The 26,157-nt window shown below is 39.0% G+C and overlaps 1 protein-coding gene across 3 annotated transcripts in view; it reads left to right on the forward strand.

Annotated features, from left to right (window-relative positions):
* Window positions 1-6,598: 6,598 nt before the first annotated feature.
* RGS12 (regulator of G protein signaling 12) overlaps window positions 6,599-26,157 on the forward strand; it is a gene marked incomplete at its 3' end in the record, with an annotated part of 87,891 nt that continues 68,332 nt past the window's right edge. For 2 of the 3 annotated variants that reach the window (XM_080623942.1, XM_080623944.1), the window contains exon 1: window positions 12,652-14,726. In XM_080623942.1, the coding sequence (XP_080480068.1) occupies window positions 12,870-14,726 (1,857 nt within the window). In that variant the 5' untranslated portion in view covers window positions 12,652-12,869. Of the gene's footprint in view, window positions 6,739-12,651; window positions 14,727-26,157 lie in introns of those variants that run through there. The other variant, XM_080623943.1, reaches the window with a different exon arrangement.

The following is a 26,157-nucleotide window of genomic DNA, read 5'->3' on the forward strand; positions in this document are numbered from 1 at the left end:
CATCTGAAAATGAATCCTTTTATAATTCTGCTTTCTTAAACTGTGTTTCCTCCATCGTTCTAAGAATTTGGCAAATAACTCCTAAAATGTTTAAGATGTTAAACCGTACATATCTGAATTTGGATTTGTAAATGTGTTGGTAACATTCTCAATGCAAGTCTAACTTCCTGACTGTAAATTGCTATCTTATGAGTAAGTTCTGGATTGCTACACATTACAAGAAAAAAATGAATTGGTGCATATTATTAAAGGTATAAAATGTGCTACATACTTAAATGTTGAGAAGTACTTATCACAGCTTGAGGAAGTCTTGTTTCGCTGAGGGAAGAGATAGGACCATCAATTTTCTATGAACTGCAAAGTAAACATATTTAGAAAATTAATTAAAACTACTTTAAAAACTCTCCACAATCCTCATCCTTCCCCCTACAGATTTAACTATAATTTATCTTTAATTCAATATAATTAGATCAAATGCAGTCTTCTTTATGGATGCATAAAACCTTGCTCACATGAACTTTTGTGATGTTAACTGTAACACTGTATTTTCTTTGAACTTATATGAATAAGATCTCATATTCTTCTTTTACAGTTAGCTTAACTTGGAACTTCACTAGATGAAGATGAAATGCACCACTGTTAAATCTTTCACAAAAATAAACCTGTCCACATAGGGTTTAAATCTACATATTGTTTGTATTCAAGAAGAGTTTTTATGCTAATAATCATGATGATTTTTGACCAGACTGAACAGTTATCTTCTAATCTTAAAAGCCATTCAGAATCCAGTCATGAGGTAGAGGAAGATGAAGTCAGCCTCAGATTCAGAAAATCAGAAAACAGAATTGAGAGCCACGGGGAATCCTATCATTCTGCTTTATTAGGCATGGAAGCTGTTAGCACCAAAAATGCCTCTTCCAAGGTGGAACCAAGCATTGTTGCAAACCTGTTGTGCCTTTTCAGCTAAACTTCAGGAGAAGAGGTTATCACAAGCAATGCAGTGCCTTTCTAGCAGGGATCCTAAAGACAGTCTGAACTTGGTCCAAAAGGACCTTCTGTTTTCTTCAAGGTTTGGAGATAGATAAAAAGCTTGGATGAAAATGGGACTTGGATTTGACTTGTCACATCCCAAGTGGAGAGAGGTAAAATGCATTTTCTGATTCCAGAGTTTACTGGGAGTAGAAGATCGATCCCTCCACCTCCATTTAATGCTTCATAGTTTTTCCTGGAGCCAGGGTCCTTTACCAGAGGAGTTATGTTAAAATGAATAGAATATGCAAAGTCACCTTCTCTGTTGCTCATCATGTGTGAACTTGGAGAGCTCTTACTTAGCCTGTTTTTCCTAAGGGTTAGGGATATGAGTGGCACTTTTGTACTGATACTTGTGCCTCAGCATTTAGGAAATATGCTTAGCAATGAGCTTAGCCAGTGGAGTCCAGATATGTCGCCCTTGTATTGTGTTTGAAAGTCACAGCCATCCTGAAAGTGGCTTTAAAGAGGAAAAAAGGGGAAACAGGAGCAGAGCACTGGGATATGTCACTCATGATCCTAATTCTGCTTGCTGTTTAGATGCAAAGATAGAGCTTGCTTGCCCTGTGAGGAGCTATTGCTGAATATGATGATAATGACTTTTTTGGCGTTTCCTTAGGGCCACAAGGAACACCTGCCTGAGATATCCCTTTTCCTTACAGCACCAAAAATACACAGCGCTTCTTTAGTACATGTAGCTGCTAAATAACACACAAGTTTAAGCCCAGTGGGACTGAAGACACTCTGCTTAAACGAGTCCAATGTGACAGAAGACACAGCTTAAATGGAGCAGCAAGGCCACGGCAGGTTAATTTGGCAATGTTGAACTATAAGGTTAAAGCTCCAAGGCTTAAAGAAAAAGAAAACCAAATCACAAAACCAACAAACGCTTCAGTAATGTCCCAGATATTCCTTCAGAGAAAAAAAACCCCAAAACCCCAGAAATAAAAAAGTCTAGTGTATGTGTTTTAACAATACTAGATGGTGTCTGTGACACAATAAGAAATTGAAAGTTTAACATCGTTCTGGCTCAGCAAGGTATTCTTCAGAAAATGAGGAATTTAGGACATATGCTATTTGCCCACAAGAAATGGTGGGGTAGAGGTTTCTGTGCTTCCACTGACACCACTAGGGCCAAACCTAATTCTTGGGTCTCCAGTTCCTGGCAGCAGTAATTAGGTATGCCTGAGCACTTGGAGTAGAAACTTTGGTTATATACATTGTATATATACATATCTTTGTAGATATACATATATACAACGCTCATCAGCATTGGAGGTTTAACACGACACCACCTTTAACCATATGTAATCATAGGTAAGGGAACTAAAATATAGGTAAAAAAGCAATAGTATTTCCAGGTTTTGTATAAACCAAAATGCTTAACTTGATTTATGTTAGTGAATTTGGGAAAATAAATAGAGCATATTGTATTGCAGGGAGATTAACTTTTCTGAAGATATGAAATAATTTATTCGTATTGCAGTGCTATGCAGAGGCACAGTCAGGACCATGGCCTAGCTGTGCCTGCTTTCACACTGAGAAAGACGTTCCAGGCTGTTTACCTTGTAAACATTCACTTTCGTGAATGGTACTATTCACAAAAGAGTATATTTAAGAGTAAGCACATATAAGAATCTGTCAACACAACCACCCCCATTTAATAATATTTTAATTAAATAACATAGTAGAGTAAGGACACAATTACAAAGCCAAGTAGATGCACAAGGTATATAGATAGATCCTTCTAAGTCTAAGCAGGATTTAAGAGGATATGTTCTCCATTGGCCAGCCCAGGTTTAACAAGATCAGTACCCTTGTTCTACTACTTCACAATTCTTTGTAGTTTTCTTTACAACCGTATGCTAGGGTAGGAGACACCATCCTCCAAACCAAAATGCATTTCTTCTTCCTTTTCCCACTGCCACAAGTGTCTCCCACTAGGGAGAAGACTATGGTTAAAATAAAGGAAAAGATATTTCTAAAGATCAGATTAACTAGTAACCCAAGGTAGATATTGATGGCTAGCTGCTTGTATGCAGTCCTCAGTGTGGAAAACATGATCCTCACTGATCCCTTGGATTGGATTTTGACAGTTAACTGAAGGAGGATAAGGTTTTGGAATTTAAGAAGTAACTTCTCTAATAAGGATTCTGCTCCCAGTCATGTTTTAGCTGAGCAACACAAGCTAATGATAATATATATGACATACCATCTTCCCTGATGTTCAGAAAAAAATTAAGCTAGGAAGAGGCTGAAATAAAGCTTGCATATTGAAGAAGCATTTAATGCTGACAATTCTATACAATTTTATTATTTTGAACATGTTGATAACATTAAATAAGAAAATTATCATTTACATGAGGATATTTTGTTTGTCTAAAATAAAACCTTTTAGGAGCAACCAACACTTCCATTCTTTTAACCAAGGTAATTAAACAATGGTGATTAAAATCACGGACTTTGCATCATGGAGTACATGTTTTGGTTACATACATTAGGGTTGCTCATCAGCATTGAAGGTTTAACATGACAGCAACTTTAACCATACGTAATCACAGGTAAGGGAAGAAAAATGGAGCTCAAGGGGCTCCACTGTATACAAATATTTCCAATTTTTGTATATAACAAATACTTGGACCAAGTTTATTTTCTGACTTCTCATCTAGTGTTTGTGACTGCAATAATCACAGTTCATTACAGGATGCATTGTAAACCCCTCCAGATCAAATCTGACAAGCTGTTTTGTGACAGCCACCCTTGGTGTGATTTAGATGTCTGTACTCTCAACGTTAAGCTCCTTAGGCTTATAAGCCAAAGCTGTCACAGTCTAAAAGCCATAAATCCTTATCACTTTGTTTCACACTCTTTCTTCCTTTGTCTCCAACAGAGATGAAAACAGTAAGAAAAGTTACAGCTGAGACCTTTTTCAGATTTTTGAGGGACCATTAATCACCTTGCTCAAGAGTGTAACATAAAGTCTTAATCACCATTTCCAAAAACACTTAAGGACTAAATTAATTAGTGATGAGATGGATATTTCTGACTGCAAGTGGGCTGTGTGAGCACACCTCTTTCCACGTCAGCCTTTGGTGCTCACTTCGTCCTTGCTGAGCAATACTCATGTAGGAAATTCTGCTCTACTACAGAAAGCTGCCTGCAAAGACAAATTACATACTTCTGTGCTATTACAAAAGTCCAATCAACTCTGTTGGCTATCACAAATAGAATAACTTCAGTATCTGGGAAAGAGGTAATCTGACACTGCCATGGAGTAATTATTTTATAGTCAGGAGATGCTGATGCCACTTCTTAACATGAAAACAAAATAAGGCATAATTTCTTTCTGTTAACTCCATAAAGACTCAAGGGGAGATCTGCAGATACCTCTGTGGAATAGTTATAATCTCACTTAACTACTTGTCACTTTGAAAGAGATTTTTTTTCTGTTACAGTTGTACACAAGGTAAGGATGTTAGAAATACCTGACTGACCAATCTTATCTCCTTGTAGGCAAGGAGGTAGTGCAAGCCAATACTAGATCTGGTGGGATAGCACAGGTAACAGAAACAGTGGCAAAAGACATACAGCCTTAGCAGCCTCATGTAGAAATGATTAGACTGTTACGTGATGACAACCCAAAACACCACCTTTTGTTTGTGGAGTGCAATTCTTGTCCCTGCAACTTCCTCCCAGTCAAAGGGATAAAGAACTGTTGCTTCTTTGGGCAAATCTAGATCTCTACAGTATTTGTTTAAATTACAGCACCACACCTGGAAGGATCAATCATGTGAGGCTTAAAATCAAAGTCAATTTTCTTCTGTATTCGTTTTGAATTTTAGCCTCTCTAAAGGATCAGTAATTACTTTTATAGGGCCCAGTCTGGCTGCATAAGTTAGGAGGTCTACCACCTTGCAATTTTACATTCATCTGCCAAGATGTCTTCTCTGAGGATGAGGAAAAGAGATAGTGCTTTTTTTTTTTCATTCGGTTATTTTCCCCTTCAGAAGCTTTTCCTATATATAAAACCTGGTGAGAGAGATAACAAAACTGGGATCTAAAATGATCTGAAATGTTTCATGTTGGTAGAAATCTCCTTGGGACGGACTGACAAATTAAAAACACAGCAGAATAAGAAGGCGGAGGTTAGAGTAAAGGAGCAGGATTCTCTATTTCTCCAAAGAGTTTTTTATCTTGGCCTGAGTTTTTGTTTTGTCTGAAGACTCCAGTATAGCGTAAGCGTTTCAGAAAGGGGGAGGAGATACTAAGAAACAATTGCCTTGACTTGATAAAAATCAGGCAACTTACTGAACTCAAACCATCAAGCCACAGTTTTGCAGTTTAAGAGTTACCTTACAGGTATAACAGCAACAGTGAGTTGTAGGATAAATATCTTACTCTGGAGACTAAAAAAAACCCTCAAACCCAAACCAAAACAAACGGAAAGCCAAACCAGACAGAAAAGGGAAGTGCATACTCCTTCACATAGCGATTGGTAGGCTCAGTTTTATTTCAGGTTTCCAGTGCACAGAGATAGACACTTAAATGAAGAAAACCCCCAATTATAAAGGATTTCTACAAGTCCTTGTTAACAACTGAAGATTACACTTTTCAGCAAAGATAACAATTTTTTTTTCAGGTTCTGTAGGAATGCCAAATAGGTTTGGGCAACTGTTCCCTTTTTCTGGACACTATATTCCTCAGAAATCCCTTAACTGATGTTCACTTTATGTGTACTATTTTCCCTTCTTTCTATTTCTCCTATTTAAAATAAGGTTTTTCTAGTATTTCCCTTTAGAAATAGAGCTGTTCCCAGTGTATTTGGAGAACTTGTTGCTTGTGCCCTGCTCTATATAGGTGGTAAAACTTCCCCTTTACACATACTCTTGCCCTTTGGACACTCAATTACTACGAAACTCCTCATCTACCCCGTCACCCTCATGGGATTGTTGAACCTAGTGCCACCCTGCTCCCTCCCACTTCTACCTTTACCTTGTAAACTCTGTCTCACTTTCTTCCCGGCCTTCAAAAGGCACGGCATACCTGTTTGGTGCACCTCTGAACGCCTCCCGGCCCGTCCTCACTGACCAACCTGCACCTTCTCCTCAGCGCCGCCACACAACTGCGGGTTGTTCTAACCAGTCTCTCCCCTAAGACCTAACGTCACCGTGCTGTTCAGGTGAGTACTGATTCCACTTTGTTCTCACGACTCCAACAAAACCAAGCAAGCTGTCGCTGATAAGTGATATTAACCATTTAATCCCTCCCTTCACTCCGGTTTCAACCGCTCCCCACGTCCCCTCCAGCCCCGTTCGAAACGGCGCCGGCAGCATGCGCCTGCGCACTGCCCCCCTCGGCGCGAAGCGAAGAGGCGGAGCGCCCGCTGCCCACCGCGCCCTGGCGATGCGGCTTGGGGTAGACAGAGGAACTACAAACCCCGGCATGCCCCGCGGAGCGTTCTCCCCACGGCAGGAGCGAGAGCGAGTCTCGCAGAGCACGCCGGGAGTTGTAGTTCTTTAGCGCTGGGTATTGTCTCTCCCCTTTCTCTGTCCGGGAACCCGACCGCCACCCCTGCCGGGCGAGCGCGGTGACTGACAGCTCCGTGCAGCCAGTGGCCGGAGCGCTCTGCGGCGCAGCCCGGCGCCCGTCTCCTCGGTGACCAGGGGAGCTGGTGCCTCAGTGGAGTGGCCGGAGTCCCGGGACACGGAGGTGAGTGGGTCCGGGGCGGGGAGCGCCCGCCCGGCTCTCCCTGGCCCCTCACCGCCGAGCGCCCGGCCCGGGACCCCGCTCGGGGTGTGGAAGGAGGAGGGGGGCAGCCGATGGGCGGCCTGAGGGGAGCCGAGGGGGAAGGGAGCGCCCGCGCCGCCCCCTCTGCGCGCCCCTCGGCTGCGGCGCTGCCCGCGACCCCCGGCGGGCACCACCGGGCGGGGGGCGGGGAGCGGCGGGGGGGGGGCTCGGGCACTCCTCACGCCCGTCCTTTTACCGCTTGAGTTTTCAAACCGTCCCTGCGGGCTCAGGTGCCGCCTGTCCCCTCCCCGCAGCTCCACCCTCCCGGGGAGCGGCTGTTAATGTGTAACCCCGCGAACCGTTGCTCTGGATGGCACTGACCCCGCTCCCCTCGTCCCCCTCCGCGGCCTGCCGCGTCCAGCACTCCCGGTGCTCCCGCCACCGCCAGGTGCGAACCCTCCCCTGGACGCGGCTACACCGGTGTTGCCGGAGCGCGCAGCGTAACTCAGCTGCTGCACCGGGTGCCCCTCTCCTGGCTCCCCGCTCTTCTGTGAGCGCCGTGGAGTGCGGACCATCCCGAGCCTGTTCTCGAGCGCTTTTATCCCCGAGCAGACCTCGCGTGTCGCTGCTTCAGCCTGAAACGCTGCCCCTTCTCGCCGTTTTGGAACGTGTTTGCAAGAGAAGAAGGGGAAAACCACGCCAGATTACCCAAAAACCTTTTCACCACTTTACACCCAAAAAGTTTAATCTGAATTGTAAACACACGACTTTATACGATAGCTTCAGAAAATTTTGTCTTCAGATGCTTAGTCTAGTCAGACAGAACAGAGAATGTACTGTTTGTGTTCTTTACACTTTGTATAAGTGCTTCGGTGTGAGAAGAGTCGTTTTAGCCTGCTGTTACTAATTAAAGTCAGTAGCTTTTGAATGATTGCAGTAGGTATACCTAATTGTTTTCTGGCAGAGCAGTTGCTGCTTATACAGGAAGTATAGTGGTATGTTTTGCCAATTGGGAAATGCTGATAAGGTTTTTTAGTAAAATACATTCCCGCCCAAGTTCTCAAACAACTGGTAGCTGTCTTCTATGGGTTGTGCTGTTATATTTCTCGTGTAACTTGTCTACAAACGTGTACCAGATTTGAATAGTGAGTGGAATTCAAATTTTATAGCTTCATTTGAGCTTTGTAGTGGCATCATTTGCAAAAGTCAGGCCTTAATGAGTGGCACCCATGCTGAAGAGTCTTCTGCAATACTTTAAGATGTGAGGGGTGAGGGAACAGTCTCTCTCCTCTGTGTTCTTCCTCTTTGCATGCTTTATCCTCTTACAGTCTCACTATTGAAAACCAAAGTGAAGCACGTTAACATGGATCCTGCAGTGCTAAATATCAGCTCGTTGCCACAAAATGAACTGGTGGTCACTAGCGTGCTCTTTAACTTTGCATGCTCCCTCGCTGCCCTCTGTAACTGTTAAGGTTAGAGTCTAACACAGGAGTATGCCTCCTCCTGTGTCTGTTAGTTTTGTTGCTATGAGTTAGTAAGAGCAGAAGCAGGAAACAAACCACCTTTCTCCCTTGAAAGTAAGCAAATAAGTATTATTTTCTATGGAGTATAGGGTTTGAAAATGACATGGAAAGCTAGCATGGATATTTAAAAACACTACATAAAGAAATGCAGTGTTTGTGGGATAAAGTGCAGTTCAGATGTAACCAGTATTTTTTGATGTTTTATACAAAGCAATTGATTGAAATGTTAGACTAGAATGAATGCTGGCAGGAAACTGAAGTCTTTCTTTCTGTTTTGCAGTTCTGTGACAAAGCTGATGTATAGGGGCAAATTATGTTATTTCACATTACTAGAATGACTCTTAATTTGTAGATGTTAGTGCTTCTGTCTGAAATACCTTGTGAAATATTTTGAGGTATTAAACTGTGTTTGTTCTGTGTCATGTTACTAAGCTGTGTTGATTAAAATTTTGATGAACTTTCTGAAATCATAGTATTTTATATCTGCAGTGTGCTTCAAATGGTAGTAGGATTTCCATGTTTTTAGTGTTTGTAATAAATATATTGAAATGTCACAAAACTGTTATTTGTTTAAGATTTAGTTATTATGTTACAAATTATTCTGCCTTTATAGGCCTGTTTTCTCCTATTAAATGCACATATCCTCCTGACTTATATTCACTATCGTGTTCTGGTATTGTGCAGGCTTTTTTCCTTAGGACTTATTTATCATACTTGGCGATAGCAGAAGGTCAAAGTAACCTTGGCCATGTGTAGTATTGTGGTGTAACCTTTTCTCTGACCTACTGTATGTGACTGAATGTAGTTATGCTATCAAATTAATAAAATTCAGTGCTACAATTATTAGGAGTAATTACAATAGTGTATTATTGGTAGGCTCAGTAAGAGTCAGTATTTTGAACTGAAAACAGCTCAATTTTGGTTTTGGTTACTTGTGACAATTAGTGCAGGTTATATAGTTCACTAACAATTCCATGGATTAGTAAACATGCAGACACCTACAACAGTGCAACTAAATGATGCCTTTGTTTCACTGGATGCACTACGCGTTTTGTAATTTGTTGCAGGAAAAGGGTATTGAGTTGTGTGTTACTTTGAAACTGGAGGTTTGTGCCATTTTTGTGCCATATCTCTTCAGCTCCAGGTTTCAAATCTGCAAAGCAATGAAAAGAAAACTTAGGCAATTAGACAATGTGATTTTTTTTTTTTAACAGTTTGTCATTCAACTAATCTCTGTTGGAACCTCTTTGATTATGAGAAATGTTATTTTCATGATTTTTCCATTTGCCTGGCATGCTGCTGTTGAGTAAAGTGTATTTGAATGCTGAGGGTTCTTGCAGAAGAGCTGCATTTGTCCTGTGTTTTAAAGTTTCCTAGATAATTTCAGTGAGCTGTTATTTGTCATGGATGTAGTTGGCACAAAAATTGCACAGGAATATTCAGTGAGGGAGGGAGGAAATAACTTTTCCAGTGATAAACCACAATTTTTTTCTTCTTTTATTTTTAGTGTAAATACACTTTATAGCAAAAGAACTTTTAATGTTGAATTACTTCCTAACTTAGCACTCACAAAATCACACAAATACATTAATATATCTGGAAGTCTTCACGTCTCTGGAACTCACATTTGAGAAAAGTAATAGCTGCTGGTTTGGTTTCATAATGGTCAGGTTTTGATATGAAATTCCTTTATCAGTGGTTATCACGTGGAATAATGCTTGATGTGTAAGGGGTGTAGGTTAGGAAGGCAAATAGATAAATTGATTTATGAATAGAGTTGAAGTAGCAAATGTGGAATCATGAGTTAAGACAGCTCTGGGGTTTGCTTCTTCCCTAGAGCAGTGTAACTACATTTTCATTGTGTTTTTTATAGCCACATTTAGGATATTTTTGTTATAGATTAGAAATTTAGCTGGAAAAATCTGTTCTTCTTATGAACCACTTCAAAATTAGAATATATAATGTTATTTTTTTAATGACTGCTTTTTATTATATTTTTTAAATCAGATTATTTATAATTTAATATTCCTAATTGTTTCCTTTCCTCTTGCAAGCTAGGACCACACTTTCAGGTGCCACATACTGCCGTGTTTTATGTTGACCAGGTTAGCAGCACAGTTTTGGAGGATACCCATGGGACACATTGGGCTATTCTCCAGACAACCAAGAATAGAAATATTCACTATGAGGCAAGCTCAACCATGTATATATTAATGCACATAGACATTTATTTATTGTTGGGCATTTGTTGTGTCTTTTTTTTTTGGGCTGGAGAACTGTATCTTGAACTGTTTGAAATAATTGCTCTCAGAAAGTACCAGACCTAATTTGAGGTAGCTGAATGCACAGGGATCTCTTGGTTCACAAGTTTAGCCTCATCAGGAAAAGGTCAATCTATATTTAAGGCATGAGACTGGATGCGAGTTTGCAGGGGTCTTATACGGCAACATGTGAGTTTGGTTAAATGTTTGCAAAGCATTTCTCATGTTATGATTTCCATTCAAAGGTTAAGTGTGAAGTTTCATTACTTCTGAAAACTAAGAGTTTCTTTCCTCAAATTACAGGGGAACTGTTGTTATTGAAGCTAGATAATTGCTATATTAAAACAATTTGCAAAAACCATACTACATTGAACAGTCACAGCTGCATCATGGAGATATAAAAACCTTATGTCTCTTTGTTCATAAAAAATACAAATTAAAACTCAAAAGTAAAGCCAAGTGAATGTCTTCCAGTATGTTGAAGACTGTCCTGCTTAGGATTTGTAAGGATCCTAAGGGAATCACATCCTGTAGTTGAGTATTTAGCAGAATATTCGAGATATTAGAGTATTTAAGATATTTGGTAATCAAACAGCTCATATGTAGTAAAATAGTCAAGGCAATCTTAAATTGTATTTTAGGTATTTTCTGTAGTGTGGAACTTCAATTCGTTCTGTTCCAGGCAGAAATACTGTGACGGTAGAGTGCTGTGAATTGCAGCACATTGTGAGTGTGGGGTATTTTGTTATTTCTGTAGCTGAGATCAATGTCAGAAAGATTTCTTGGTCATTTTTCTTTCATGCAAGTACTGGATTGGACGCTACTAATTTAACACTTTAGATGTGATAAACAGTGTGTGTCTCTGTGCGTGTGTATATTGGATGTGTATCTATCTAAAATGTTGCGTGTTCTTTGCCCATATACACCAGATACTTGCTTTCAAGTACCTTGTACACTTTAAATATGTTACAATGTGGCAGAGTTACAAGTAAGCTAGGAGACCAGCTCAGAACAGTAATTACTGTCAGATTAGTTCTCACTTGCTCAGACTGAGTTTATTGCGGTTTTATGTGTATGTAGTCCTCCGGTTGTTTAGTTAGTCTTCCTCTAGACCTGTGGAAGTAAGAGTTCATATCATGCCACAAGGGAATAGTTTCAAAAGTTGAATAAGTTATCATGTCTCTTTGTGTTGAAACTTTTTATGCATTTTAACTTGCTTAGTGGAGGAAACCTCTCTAAAACAGTGGAATTTACCTGAGTATAATTGGAACAAGACATCCAGATTCAGAATCAACACCAAAATGTAATGAAATCTACTATTTCTTCATATATTTGTTCGTATAAAGCTGCTTCATCTTAATTGTAAATTCATTACTAGATTAATAGTTGCAGCATGTGGAGTTCCCCCTTTTTTCCTCTTTTTTAAATTTTAAGCTAAACTAAAAAACATGGATGTTGGAATGACTGAAATGTATTTTCTACAGTGTCTGCCTTCTGACAAATTGTTTTTGAATAGGTTAATTGCTTGGTTTAAGAGTAAATATCGTTTTGGATCCCTTTGGTCAAATACATGACGGAATGGCCGTTTGTTGTTGCATATGTAACTGAAACATATATGCCAAAGCTGAAGTTTGAGATACTTGTTTTAAGCTGCCTTTATAGTTGGTCAGTGGAGAAATGCAGGCAACTAGGGATAATTTCTCTGACCTGTTTTAAATGTTTACATTTGGTACCTGTTTCTGTATATTGAGTATAAAGGGGGGTGGGCTGCAGCTGAGTAGATACACTTGAGCTCTAATTTGTATGTTGGTGGGAAAGGATAGATGAGCTGTGCTGTAAAATGTGGTGGTATTTCAGTGGTGCTGTAAGCTGGAAATGAATAGAAGGTAACGTGGTGGAGTTGGGTAAGGTGAAACATGCTGTAGTATAAAAACACTGGCTGTCCATCAGAAGACTTAGGTTCTGTTTTTGATGCTTTTCCATTCAGTTACTTTGTCATTTTGGACAGACACTTTATTTGCATTTGCTATTGCTTTCTCATCAATAAATTTAAGACTGCGGTACTTGTTCTTTTCAAATTGCTTTCAGTATTGTGTTAATTTTCTAGCAATAGTTTTTGGTATAGTTGACTAGCATTATTTCTGAACAGTAAAGGGAAACTGGGTACTAAAACCCCTGAAATACAACTGAGAATTAAAATGTCTTTTTTTTCTTTTTCTTGTTTTCTTTCCTTCTCTAGAGCTTCATCAGATGAAGGAGCGATACTCTTGCAACATGACCAAAAAATGGACTAATTAAAAGTTTTTGTTTGTTTGGAAAACCAACCAAAATGTTTAGACCAGGGGAAACAGTCAAACGTCGACTCAACATGCATGCTCCTCCTCGGATAAGAAGTGTGGAAGTTGCTAGAGGAAGAGCAGGTTATGGATTTACCCTTTCTGGACAAGCTCCTTGTGTTCTTAGTTGTGTTATGAAAGGAAGCCCTGCAGATTATGTTGGACTTAAAGCAGGAGATCAGATATTTGCAGTTAATGAAATCAATGTGAAAAAAGCCTCTCATGAAGATGTAGTGAAACTTATAGGAAAATGTTCTGGAGTCCTGCACATGGTTATTGCTGAAGGGATTAGTCACATAGATTCATGTTCAAGTGATGAAGAAGTTGGTTTTTATGATGGGAAGGGGTGGCTGAAACCCAAACCTGACTCTAAAGCTCTGGGTATAAACAGAGCAGAGAAAGTTGTTGAAGAAATGCAGTCTGGTGGCATTTTCAACATGATCTTTGAGAATCCTACTCTTTGTGCTGGTAACTCAGATAATTCTGGACCAAAACAAAGATCGTTTTCGGCTTCTGCTGCTATCAAATTTGATATTGGCAATGAAAGTGTAAGCAATCCAAACCTACTGTCAAAGGAAGAAATATCCAAACCCCTGCATGATGATTCAGTTTTTAGAATTGGACTGGAGAGCGCAGATGAATTTGGATTAGATGCAAGCATTTTAAATGTTGCCATGATTGTAGGTTACCTGGGCTCAATTGAGCTTCCTTCAACAACGTTGAATTTGGAAAATGAGAGTTTGCAGGCTATTCGTGGATGCATGAGACGTCTGCGGGCAGAACAAAAAATCCATTCACTGGTGATGATGAAGATAATGCATGACTGTATTCAGCTCTGCAGTGACAAATCAGGTATACTGGCAGAATACCCTGCAGAGAAACTGGCATTCAGTGCTGTTTGCCCAGATGATAGAAGGTTCTTTGGACTAGTTACGATGCAGACAAATGATGACGCAAGTTTGGCTCAGGAGGATGAAGGGGTTCTGAGGACATCTTGTCATGTTTTTATGGTGGATCCCGAATTATTTCATCATAAAATTCACCAGGGCATAGCAAGACGCTTTGGACTGGAATGTACAGCAGATCCAGACACAAATGGGTGTCTGGAGTTTCCAACATCATCTCTACCTGTTCTTCAGTTTATTTCTGTCCTGTACAGGGATATGGGAGAACTGATTGAGGGAATGCGTGCAAGGGCTTTTCTTGATGGTGATCAAGATGCTCACCAGAATAATAGCACAAGCAGCAACAGTGATAGTGGAATTGGAAATTTTAACCAAGAAGAGAAGAATAACAGAGTTCTGGTGGTTGATTTGGGAAGCAATCCGAGTAAGCACATTCCTAACAGCATATGGGAAAATCCAGTAGGAAGGGGACCAAATCAGCCTGCTTCCCATTGGAATGGCTTCTGTCATGAACAAGAAGGAAACATTCCTTTAGAAGTAATTCAGAATGATAAGTCCCAAAATGTAAGCAAACACTTAAGTCCTTCTGCTCGTATTGAAGTTCCACTGGTTTCCTCACGGAATTCAGTACCCCCCTCAAAGAAAAATAGTGCTGGCATGGGCAATCAAAGGTGGTTGCCTGTGCATGTCTTACAGGAATGGCAGCATGGGAATGCGAGTGACCAGGAGTCATACACTGATTCTACGGATGGCTGGTCGAGTGTTAACTGTGGAACTCTTCCCCCACCAATGAGCAAGATTCCAGCTGACAGGTACAGAGTTGATGGCAGCTTTGGTCAGCCGCAGTTAAAATCACATAAAAATGAATGGTCTAAGAAGATGTTTTGCATACAGAACAAATTTGGCCCTCCACACAGCATTCGGAAGTCCAAAGAAGATAAAAAGGTAAGAAGAATATGTTAATACTGGTTCTGAAAACCAAACAAACCCCAAACCCATCAGCCTATGATATTTTTACACCATGATATTTGCATACTAAAATTAAAACATGTCTTATGTCATTTACCAAGTTTCAGATTAAGAAAGTAATATGGTTCTCCCTCCTTTGCAGAGGCTTTGTATATTCCTGTTTAATTGAGTGCAGCCCTGGAATTGTACTTCTGCTGGAAGTGTTGTCTGTTAGAGCTTTCTCACATTTCTTCTTGTCTCTTCATTGTTTCCAAATGTTGCAGTGGCATTGCAATAAAAGGAGACATGACATTCTAGTAACTTCAGTTCCTTCTGACCTCCAGCAGCAAAAGAATGGGAACAGTCTGGATCTTCAGCCTGGTTCCTTTTTTATTGAAGGCTGGCTTGTGAATGTTATTATTTTAGTGATACCTATTTTTATAGCAATGTACTCTAATTACTAGTCAAAACCCTGTGTTATACACTTTTAACTTTAACCAAATAAACAATTTTATAATAAAAATTCACTCCAGCAAATTTCTCAATACAAGTAGTGTTAAACCTCTATTTAACACTACTATCTATTTAAAAGGATAGTTGTTAGTGGTGATTATAATGTCCAGTGTAAGGTTGCAAATCTAACACTTTGCCAGTAAGATATAATTAAAATTTTATTCCAAATTACTGTTTCATCTACTTGTTTTGTCTACTATTAGGCTTCTATAAACCAAATAGAGAAGATATATGAAAAATAAAGTATGGGAGGAATATCTGAGATAATGACATACTGTTCCCTTTGTCACATACATGTTTTGCTGCTGAGGGAACTAATCGCATGGGAGTGTGTTGTTGATAACTGGGATTGTAGTGAAGTGGAAGCCGTTGGTCCTATCCTAAAAGAGGTAGTAACAGTGTTGTATCTGAAACTTGCTGACTCCAGGGAGAGACAGAACCTTATACTCCACATTAGCCTTCAAAAAGTGTTGTCCTTCCATGCAGGAGTATTGCTTATATGATTGATTTAAGTGTCCATCATGCTATCCAAATCTGGCTTTGAAATGTTGTTTTTTTCACCTGGTTAAAAATATCCAACTACTGCTCAGGTGGATGACAGTAGAGATTATTTAGTTGTTTCATACTGTAATAAAATCTTTGCATTGATGTAACACTCAGGCATTGACTTTTTGGGTATTAGAATGCAGAACTTTAGAACATTTTGGTTTTGGTGTGGAAGGAGAAATTATTTTTTATTGCTTTTCTTGCACTGTGAAGCCAACAGTTCTCACATGTGTTCTTTTGTATGCTTTTTGTGCTGAAATACACTGGTGTATTTTAAGATGAAGTGAATGCTACAGGCAGCAATGCTTTTCAGACCCACAATAATGTATTGTATTTCAAGTGATCTTAAATACAAGTTGAATAACACTTTTCAAAAAACAAATAGAAGTTACCCAAGCAGAAACTCTGAATTTGTGAGTACTGCCCATGCAGAACACCTGACAATTCTGTCTGCTACCCTGGCGACTACATGCTTTGTGATCTCTTTGCTTATGGACCAAGGAAAAGGCCACCTGGTGCAAATGGATGTTGGTCCCAGGTGCTCTTTGGGAACTGGACCAGCTGCATGGGGTGCTGTTGAAATTCCTTCAGGGTCTGCAACAAGTTTGTGTCTGCAGTGTTGTCCATGATAGTAATATGGATTGTTTTCTTTTTCCCCCTGAGATTTAAAATTACAAAAATAGTTTCTGAAATGTTTGAGACGTTTATTTTGTAGAAGTCAAGAATATACTAATGAAAATCTCATTGAAAATTTTACACTTACAGATGTCGTATATCTCGGTAAACAGTAAGAATATTTTACCTACTGTATCAGTCAGATCAGTCTATGCCAGAATATATGTTCCAACACTAAATGTCTCAGTTAATCTTCCCTTTTAAGTCTATTTACTAATAAAATAGGCATTATGTTCTTTGATTAATAACAGATTTGTTTATGAGGCACATTTAAAACTTTCCTGCATGGCTTTAGCTTTTTGTCTCCTCATTAAGGCTACAGAACCTCTTTTGCATTTTAATTTTGTTTTTCAGTATTATTGAAGGCTGTTGAAACTGATAAGAAAAGCTCATGAAAGTCTTAAAATAATTTGCAAGCATGAGTTGCAAGCACTTAGCATTATTCAGAGTAATTCACACAGATGAAGCAGTGCTATGTTCTCATCTTAAATCTTTAATGAAAATAGTCAGGGGATGTCATTATTGATGATCGTACCTCTGTGCTCCTTTAGGTACTGCAGAAATAGGGAAAATCTATGCTTTCCCATATTACAGCTCTAATTTGCTTCTGTTAGAGAATGATATTCAGAAATTCAGACTCTCTTTTTGCTTTGCATGAAGAGGTAAGGTTGTCTATTGCAAAACATTATTCAGATCGATTAGATGCTGCGTTCTCTAAAACTATACAACCTCAGCATCCTGTGACCTTTTTAAGTGGTAAGGACTGATTTTACACAGTGCGCTCACATTCCAGTTATGGAATAAAGTATATAAAGTGGTCACATGGGATTACATTCTTATTTTTACAACGTAGTGGCTGAGTCTAATACTTCATTTGGCAGAGCAGTCCTCAAATTGCTTTTTAATTAAGGTGGTGTTTTTTTGTCTTTTACATTAATACTGAAGGGTAATATATCCTACAAGTGGGAATGTGGAGAAGCCACTAGAGGGAGGAAAGGTTACCAAAGCTACAGTTTTTTTGTGATGGACTCTGCACGTCCATATTGCATACTGTCTTCCTTGGAGCTTTCATTACACCCTGGGGGAAGAGCATGAGTTCCTGGATGCAGCTCTGATGTAGCAGAACTGCTGTGCAGCTAAACAGTGATGATCACAGCATGTAATTCAGGAAAATACGCTGTACTGTACAGTGCTAGTGGGGAGTAAGAGGGACATAAACTCCTGATTTTATGGCTGCACTGATAAAACATTTGTGAATTGTACACAGCACAAGAGCAGATGTGAGAAAGCATGAGTGGATATAGCTATTTTAAATGGCACTTTCAGAATTGGACTTTGGAATAGTGGGTAGGAATAGATACGGTGTTCCAGACTTTGGGTTACAAGGACCTAAACATGTTTTCTGAGCTTTGTTTCCCCTTTAGTGTTGTAATTCCTTTAATGATGATTTGTTCATCTCAGAAATTAGAATTGTGGTTAATTTTGTAATGATTAGCAAAAACATTTTAAAAATATTAATATTCTTGACACTGCTGCATTTTTAAACTTCAGTGTAAGTGTGAGTAGCTGAAAAAAATTAAAACCACTTAATTTGATTAAATGTTACTGGATAGCATGAGGATTTTTGTTTTACTTTAAAATGTAAGAAATTTATCCCTAAATTACCGAGCTCATTCTTTCATAATTGCTGTGTTTTATTTATTTATTTATTTAGTTAATCTTTGCTTTTAACATTGTTGATGTATGTGGGAAGAGGAGAACTACATCAGGGAAATCTTTGTTCTATTACCTCTCTTCTGACTGAGATTCACTGGGAGGTATCTCTGGCCCTATGCCCCTCTAAAATGATTTGCCGTGCTGAACTTCACAATTCCCGTATTTCTTAAAAGCTTCATGTGAACAATTTTCCACTGAAGCACCTTACGAGACTGTCTGGGGGATCTTCTTGACTTCTATAGTCCTTAGACTAAAACAAGTAGTGGGAAGTAAGGTGGTTTCCAGTCTCAGAATGACTCAGGAAAGTGAATTGCTGTAAGACTGTTACTGGATAGAGAGGGGTGTGTGGTCTCATAAGGTCTAGGAGACTAGCAGATGAAGAGACTGGTTATGATTTCAGTGGGAATGGAATAATTCCTGCTTTTTTATTTGTTGTTCCTTTTGTACCATATTAACTTTGCTGTTGCACTGTTACTTCCACCTCTTCAGCATTTCACTAAGTTTCAGACACTTACCTACTCACCCTTTTGCATGATTTTGGGTTATGCAAAAGGAAAGCACCATAAGCAATACGAAAACATCAGGGGATGTTAGGATTGGCAAGGGACTTGAGAAATTGCTGAACAGGGAAGCATTCCTTTCCCCCTAGACTAAATTAATATAATACATTTGATTTTGTTCAGACCTCGCTCTCTGTTTTTGGGCTAGTGCCTGGCCAAAAATGTGTCTACCCATTACTGTTTTAAATTAAGTTTTACTGTGAAAATACTCCTTTTTCCACTAAAAAGCTTTGTAACAGGCAGTTTAGTCTTTGAGTTTTCTCTTCATGAGGGCAGAATTGTAGGCATTGACCTCTGACCATTCTTTTTTTCTTTTTCAAAGAAAGTCTGTTTTAATATTGTGGAGGTAAGTGTAACATTTAAGATCACAGGAGGTTTTACAACCTGATCTTAATAAACAGTATTTGGGTACTAGGTTTATTCCAAAATAATAAATCCATTAGAAAGTAATTAAAAAGCTGTTTAAAGTTTTGGGTATTGATTTTTAGAAACTCTTTTCTGCTTCATATTTGTTGTAGGACTTTTATCTTGATGACTTTGTTGTTTGTGGTCTTGAAGACTATGAATTTGTAGATCTATTTGCAGATGTTAGAGGAATTAAAAAGCTAGATAATCTTACTGTCTGAGACTCACTGGGGAATGGTATTACAAATACTTTTTAGTGTATTTGTTGTTTTTTGAAACCAAAAGCTTATTCTTTGTAATCTTCATGGCTTAAGCTACAGAAAGTATTGTAAAAATGGTAAAAGAGAGGAGCCAGGTAAGTAATACTGTGGGGTTCACTATTGCGTCTTTCATTGCTAATATATTTTCTGGGTTACTATGATTATTACTCTGTTTTGATTAGTTTAACTGTAACTACTTCAGAGTTGTCTTTGTTTCCAAAGCAAGTATTACTGAAAAAGATACACTGTTCAGGTTAAAAATGGAATAGATTTTTTTGTGAAAATTTGTGATTTGCTTCAAATCCAAGAGTTGCAGTTTTTAATGTTGGTAACTGGATGGTGAACCAACTGAAGGCAGATATTTTAGATGCAAAGACAATGTTGGCAAAGCTGTGTCATTCCCATATTTGGTTTTTGTTGTATAATTACATGTTTTTTTCCCTTTCCTCTACAATTCTGTTTGCTCACTAGCTTAAATTGTTCCACCCCAGCTGTTTATAAAGCAGAATTAATGGCAGCTGGATTGCTATTCTTACACAATACAATTTAATGTTAACCTTTGGAATTATAGGCTTTGATCTGATTTGAGATGTATGTATATACCTTAAAGAGAACTCAAGTGAAATCCCAAACACCAAGCTAGATCTGAGAATGTGCTAATGTGAATTAATATGCAAAGAGGCATTTATATGAAATAAGTGCTTCTCATAGATTTTGCTGGAAGAAAATGAAAAGCAGTTAAATGTTTAGTAATTTCATACAGCCTTTTCATATGTATTGTAATCTTCTAAAATAATGATTTAAAAAAATCCTCAGTTCTAGGATTTTTAATTATATCTGTAAAAAAACAAAATAATGCTGGGTACTTTTCTCTGAAAAAGAAATTGGGTAACATCTGGACAGTAAATGTCTGTAGAGCAATACTGACTTTGTGGAACTTTCTCAATTCAAATTTATGTCCTAGAGAGCTAAAGTTTTTCATTACACCTGACTTTAAATGTTTTCTAAATCAAGCATAGGCTTGGGCTCCAATTAACATCATGACAATTAAGGGGAGATGAAGGCATCTTAAGTATTTCTGAGCTAGTTTTGAGTTGCAGAGTCACAGGAGAAGGTAGCATCTTGAAAAACAAAGAGAGTCAATGAAGAAAATAGTGTGGAGAAACATAATTAGCACAGAATGAGTTGAAATAATGAAAAGTGGCTTTAAGTTTTGAATGTAGAAGCTTTGAGATAAGAGATTATAAAACTATTTTCTTGAGTGTTCAGTTGTACGTAGATAGACCTCAGTTCCTTGCAGTTGAGAAGATTTAGGAAAGAAAAGGAGCTGTGAAATACCAGCTCTTCACTGGAGAAGAAATAGATCAATATGGAATAATGGTCTTTAATTAACAAAAATAAATATGGAATTGCTAAAACTTATCTGAAGTGTCCAAACAGAAACATGAAAAAATGAAGCCTTGAGACAAAGACTTGAAAATTATTCCCATTAAAAAATGGCCATTAAGACATCAATAAGTATGCAAAGATGGTACCAGAGAAGGATATTCTGCATCAGCAAAGCAAATTTCAGCTCTTTTTGGCAGTCTTATAGTGTTATACTTTCCACACTCCTAGCAGCTGTACCTTCGAAAAACCAGTGTGTTTGCAGCCTGCCTCCCATTACATTTTTTTCATAGCACATACTTAATGGTTAATACTTATTTTGTAATCAATCAGTGAAAACATCCACATATATCAGATGAGATATCCAATATTGAGGTCAATATCCTATTTTAGACATTGGCCAGGAGCAGCTGATTAGAAAAATCACAGAAAAAGAGTGAAAAATATATTCTAATTTTCAGCAGCATGTGATTTAGAGACTTTCCTCTGGTAAAGACACCATCCACATCATTGTGCATAATAACCTTTGTGAGCCTTTGTTCTTGAATTTGTTTTTTCTTAAACTCAGTTGTACTTTTGGCATTCTTTGTATCACTTGAATTATATATTTTGCAGTTTAATAGTATGGAAAGAAAATGGTACATAATTGTAATTTTTATGTAGTTTCATTTCATACTTGCTAATGTTTGTTATGAGAAATATCAAACAATCTAACTCACTTTATTTTCTTAGTCATTTTGTTTTGTTTTAAATCTGAACCACCAATCGCTTACTTTCCAAGCAGAAGTCAACTTGGTCTCCCCCCATACAAAAGCTTTTTCATGACTGTAATATTCCTCAATTGTACTATATTACTTTTGAGGAGGTTTGACCAGAGCTATAAGCAGTTTTTAAAATGTGTAAGCAGGCAGTGTATTCATAAAGCTTGTTTCTTGATTACTTTTGCTTTTATGATGATTATTCATTTGCCTTTTTGTTTGTTACTGATTACTAGCCCATACCGACTTAATGTTCCCAGCTAATGCCAGTCTAATGTTCAGGATGATTTGGAACCAATTGTAATGCTTGTACTTGTTATTTTCTTCACGTTTTTCCCTAGTGTACTCAGGTCTTTCTGTTCCTCTGCAATTTCCAGCTAATAGGCTTCCAGCTTATAAAAGATACCGTTATCTAGTTATACGGAGAAAATGATCTTACTATTCCATCTGCATTAATACCATTAACATGTGTTTTCTTGTTTGAAAAGGGATTAGGATAGTACTGAAATGTAGGTGGTCAGTGTTTTGTGCCTGGTATCCTTACTACAGGAGAAAAGCAATAAATTTTAAGGTCCTTTCCAACTCTGTTCTATGATTCTATGATTCTAATTTAATTTACTTGGATGTCCAATGTGGCAGGACAGCCTCTTTTCTATGTCTTCCCAGAGTACATAAAGATCTTACATTGTACGTCATTCTTGATGATATTATGGGCCAAAATCCCTTTGTAATTGTTATAACACAGTGAAATGGTGAAATCTGTCATTATCGTTTGATTAATAAAGAGGTTTTCTTAAAAGTGATCAAATCTATTGACCAGTAATAGTGAATACTATTTGAATCCCTTGTCATAATGGTGCCCCAAAAATTCAACCCAACCAAAACCATTATAAATATATATAATGATCAAACAATCATTAAGTTGTTCAACCTGGAGAAGAGAAGGCTCCATGGAGACATTAGAGCAGCCTCCCAGTACCTAAAGGGGCCTACAAGAAATCTGGACAGGGACTTTTACAAGGGCATGAAGCCACGGAAAAAGGGGGAGTGGCCTTAAACTGAAAAAGGGGAGATTTAGATTAGATTTTAGGAAAAAATTCTTCCCTGTGAGCATGCTGGGGTGCTGGCACAGGGTGCCCAGAGAAGCTGTGGCTGCCCCATCCCTGTCAGAGTTCAAGGCCGGGTTGGATGGGCTTTGAGCAGCCTGGTCTCGTGGAAAGTGTCCCTGCCTGTGGCAGGGTGCTGGAACTGGATGAGCTTTAAGGTCCCTTCCAACCCAAACCATTCTCTGATTTCAGGAATTGCAGTGTAATTAAAGCCTGTGGAAAAGCTGTCAGTAAAATTTGCATGATGTTAGAGCTTTTTTAATTAACCCTCACCCATGCAATCCAGTTTTGTGAGGCGATGCCGATCCATGGTGATGGCAGCAGTGCAGGGCAGCCTGGAGGGTGTTACTTCATTCTTTATTTGATCCATAGCATATGGAGCTCTGTCTAGCAGCATGCCTACCTGTACCGAGGACTTAGTGCTTCTGTTCCTGTTGTGGTCCAGGGGACGACCACAGCAAGCTCTTTTCCTATTTCCCTCATGGATTTTTTGATCACTTTCAGGGTATGAGAGGCCCTAACCCAGCATACCCTGCATTTCAATCCATCCCAATCTCAGGCCCTTAGACCCTCACTTTACAAGTCCTGCAAGTCTGCACTGTTGGTTCTTGGGTGGAGGAGCATGTGGTGCTGGCTGATGGGATGAGAGGCAAAGGGAGGTCATGGCCTGCAGTCTTGCCTGCTCTCACTGCTATAGTGGGGCAGTCACTCAGCTGACAGGGCTGGTAACTGGAAGAACGGGCACTGATGGATGGTAGTGAACAGCAGAGGAAGACTAAGCCAAATGGTGCAGAGCAGGATTTGCGACCAGTATTGATGACAGAATAATGTTTGTATCAACTACTTTGTTCCAAGACTTTCAGTATTTTTTTAGATCTTGTGCTCTGATTATATTGGCATTACTGTGGCATCCCAGTTCCCCATCCCTTTTCAGAAAGGTCTAAATTAGGAACTTTTCTTTCTGAAGTCCTAAACCTGCATTTTTTGTTAAAGATGAGCTGCTGCTCCAGACTGACCCTTCTGCTGTTTATCATCCGAGAGTAAATTTGGCATGTTTTGAATAGCCGCAGAAGTTTCAAATTATGTGATCTGTGTGTCTGGGTTCTGAACTGTTATGTGCTTTACCATACAAAGTCATAGAGTCTAAACCTAAAAACAGTGAGAGTTTTTAAAAGCTTCAGTAGCTGGAATCATTGAATAGTTAGGGTTGGAAAGGACCTTAAGATCATCCAGTTTCAACCCCCTGCCATGGGCAGGGATGCCTCACACTAAATCATGTCACCCAAGGCTCTGTCCAACTTGGCCTTGAGCACTGCCAGGGATGGAGCATTTACCACGTCTCTGGGCAACCTGTTCCAGTGCCTCACCCCACCCCCCAGTAAAGAACTTCTTCCTTATCTGAACTTCTTAGCCTAATCTGAACTTCTCCAGTCTTAGTTTAAACCCATTACCTTGTCCTATCACTACAGTCCCTAATGATGAAATAGAAGTAGGAAAAAATACAATTTGATAATTTTATGGTTAGTATGATTAAGCTCTGTGGCACATAGAAAGTAGAAAATTCTGTGTTAATTGAGCTCCTGAAATTGAGGCCTTTTAAATGGTGCTGTTTCTTCCTTTTTTCCCCAATAAAATCTGTTAATAAAAGCACCCTCCTTTTGTTACATGCTTTTACAGGCAATTAATTCAGAAATCGGTGCTTAAATTGGCACTTTTTGTACAGACACTCACAAACAGTGTTTTTGTTAAAAGAATCTAATTTCTTCGACCTTCTAGTATAGGGAGATGCTTATCTGGGGATTTGAATCTCTGGAGCAGGATGTCCCAGTTGCTGTCTGAGTAGTGATGGTTGTTTCGCTTTTAAGCAGGGTTTAGCTGGGTTGTATATGGCTCCCCAAACTGTTGTTCTGGTGAATTTTTCTAATCCAGCTGGCAAGTGGTCCTATGAGACTGTTCTGACATGTGCTTGGTGCTTTTGTATTCTCTTAAATGCTCAGGACACAGAATAATAGACTTGTTCTACCTGAACAGGAGGAGAAAACAATTTCTATCCAAATTACTAGTAATCAATCACTAGGGTTTTTTTTTAATTTGTTTTAGAGCTCTTTTAAGTTTGTTCATGTCATTCAATCACTTTTATATTTCTTTTTTTTTCACAAATATTTAAAACAATTATTTCACTCATGCCTGTGAATCTTGTGGGATTAGATTTCATTGTGAAACAGTTGTGAAAGCATTTGAAAGCATCCTTCTGTAAAAGCAGGTGATCAGGCTTGTTAATGTTTTTCTAACTCTTTAGATTAGTCCCCCCTCCTTGTATATTTTATCTTTCCCTCTTCCTGCTTTTCCAAACAGCAGCCAAAATCTCTGTCCCATAAGATTCCGGCCCTTTAGTTTCCTCTGAAGGTCAGAAACTGTAATGTGTTTTCCATGAAGAGATTAAATTCGTTAGATGTTGTAAAGCTGGCCTAGGCCTCACTTTTTCCCCCTTTCTTGATTCTTGCTGCCAGCTTCCTGCATTTTGTCATTGCCAAGGATGCTTGAGCACCTAGCAAAAATCTCCCTTAGCCTCTTGTAATCCCAGAGCTGCGAGTATCCTTTCCTTGCTGCCTCCATCCTGCTCATGTAGCTTTAAAACAGAGGAGAGGAATATAATTGTTTTATTAGTTACATCCAGGTATTTGAATGAGAGGACATTATACGTTTAACTGTAGAAAGACACAAAGACTATGTAGTGCAAAATGGAAATTTTAGGTTTAAGTATAACAATTTGTTAAAAACTTACAGTACTTGATAAGTGCATTTGCTAGAGTAAGAAAGAGCATGATAGAGCTTATGTCTATAGCTGGGAATTTCTTTAAGGCAGTTGAAGATGCTTTCTAAAGGTGTTTGGTTTCTTTGGGTTCTGAATAATTGATAAGGTTTCATCAGCTTGCTTCTGTGCACTCATGCTCAGGTTAGAGTATCGTGTTGACTATCATAGTTTCACATTGCATTTCTTTGGGTGCCAGAGAGGGACTCTTCATCAAGGACTGTAGTGGTAGGACAAGGGTAATGGGTTCAAACATCAACAGAAGAAGATCAGGTTAGATGTAAGGAAGAAGTTCTTTGCTGTGAGGGTGGTGAGGCAGTGGAACAGGTTGCCCAAAGAAGTGGTAACTGCTCCATCCCTGGCAGTGTTCAAGGCCAGGTTGGACAGAGCCTTGGGTGATGTGGTCTAGTGTGAGGTGTCCCTGCCCATGGCGGGGGATTGGAACTAGATGATCTTAAGGTTCTTTCCAACCCTAACTATTCTACCGTTCTATGATTCCTTGGTAGTACCAACTTAAAGAGTTCCTGTCATGCTCAGGCTGGATTGGCAGGGAGCATCATCAGTTGTGTTGGCATGACTGTCTGTGGATCTGTGTTACAAACAGGATTATTTCATTTTGCAAACTACAGTTTATTGTTAGTGGAGGTGAGGGGGGAGCTTGCTGCAATTTGAAAGCTGCGAGAGTGGTCAG

Source organism: Psittacula echo (assembly GCF_963264785.1).
Source record: "Psittacula echo genome assembly, chromosome: 1".
In the NCBI taxonomy this organism is placed as follows: domain Eukaryota; kingdom Metazoa; phylum Chordata; class Aves; order Psittaciformes; family Psittacidae; genus Psittacula; species Psittacula echo.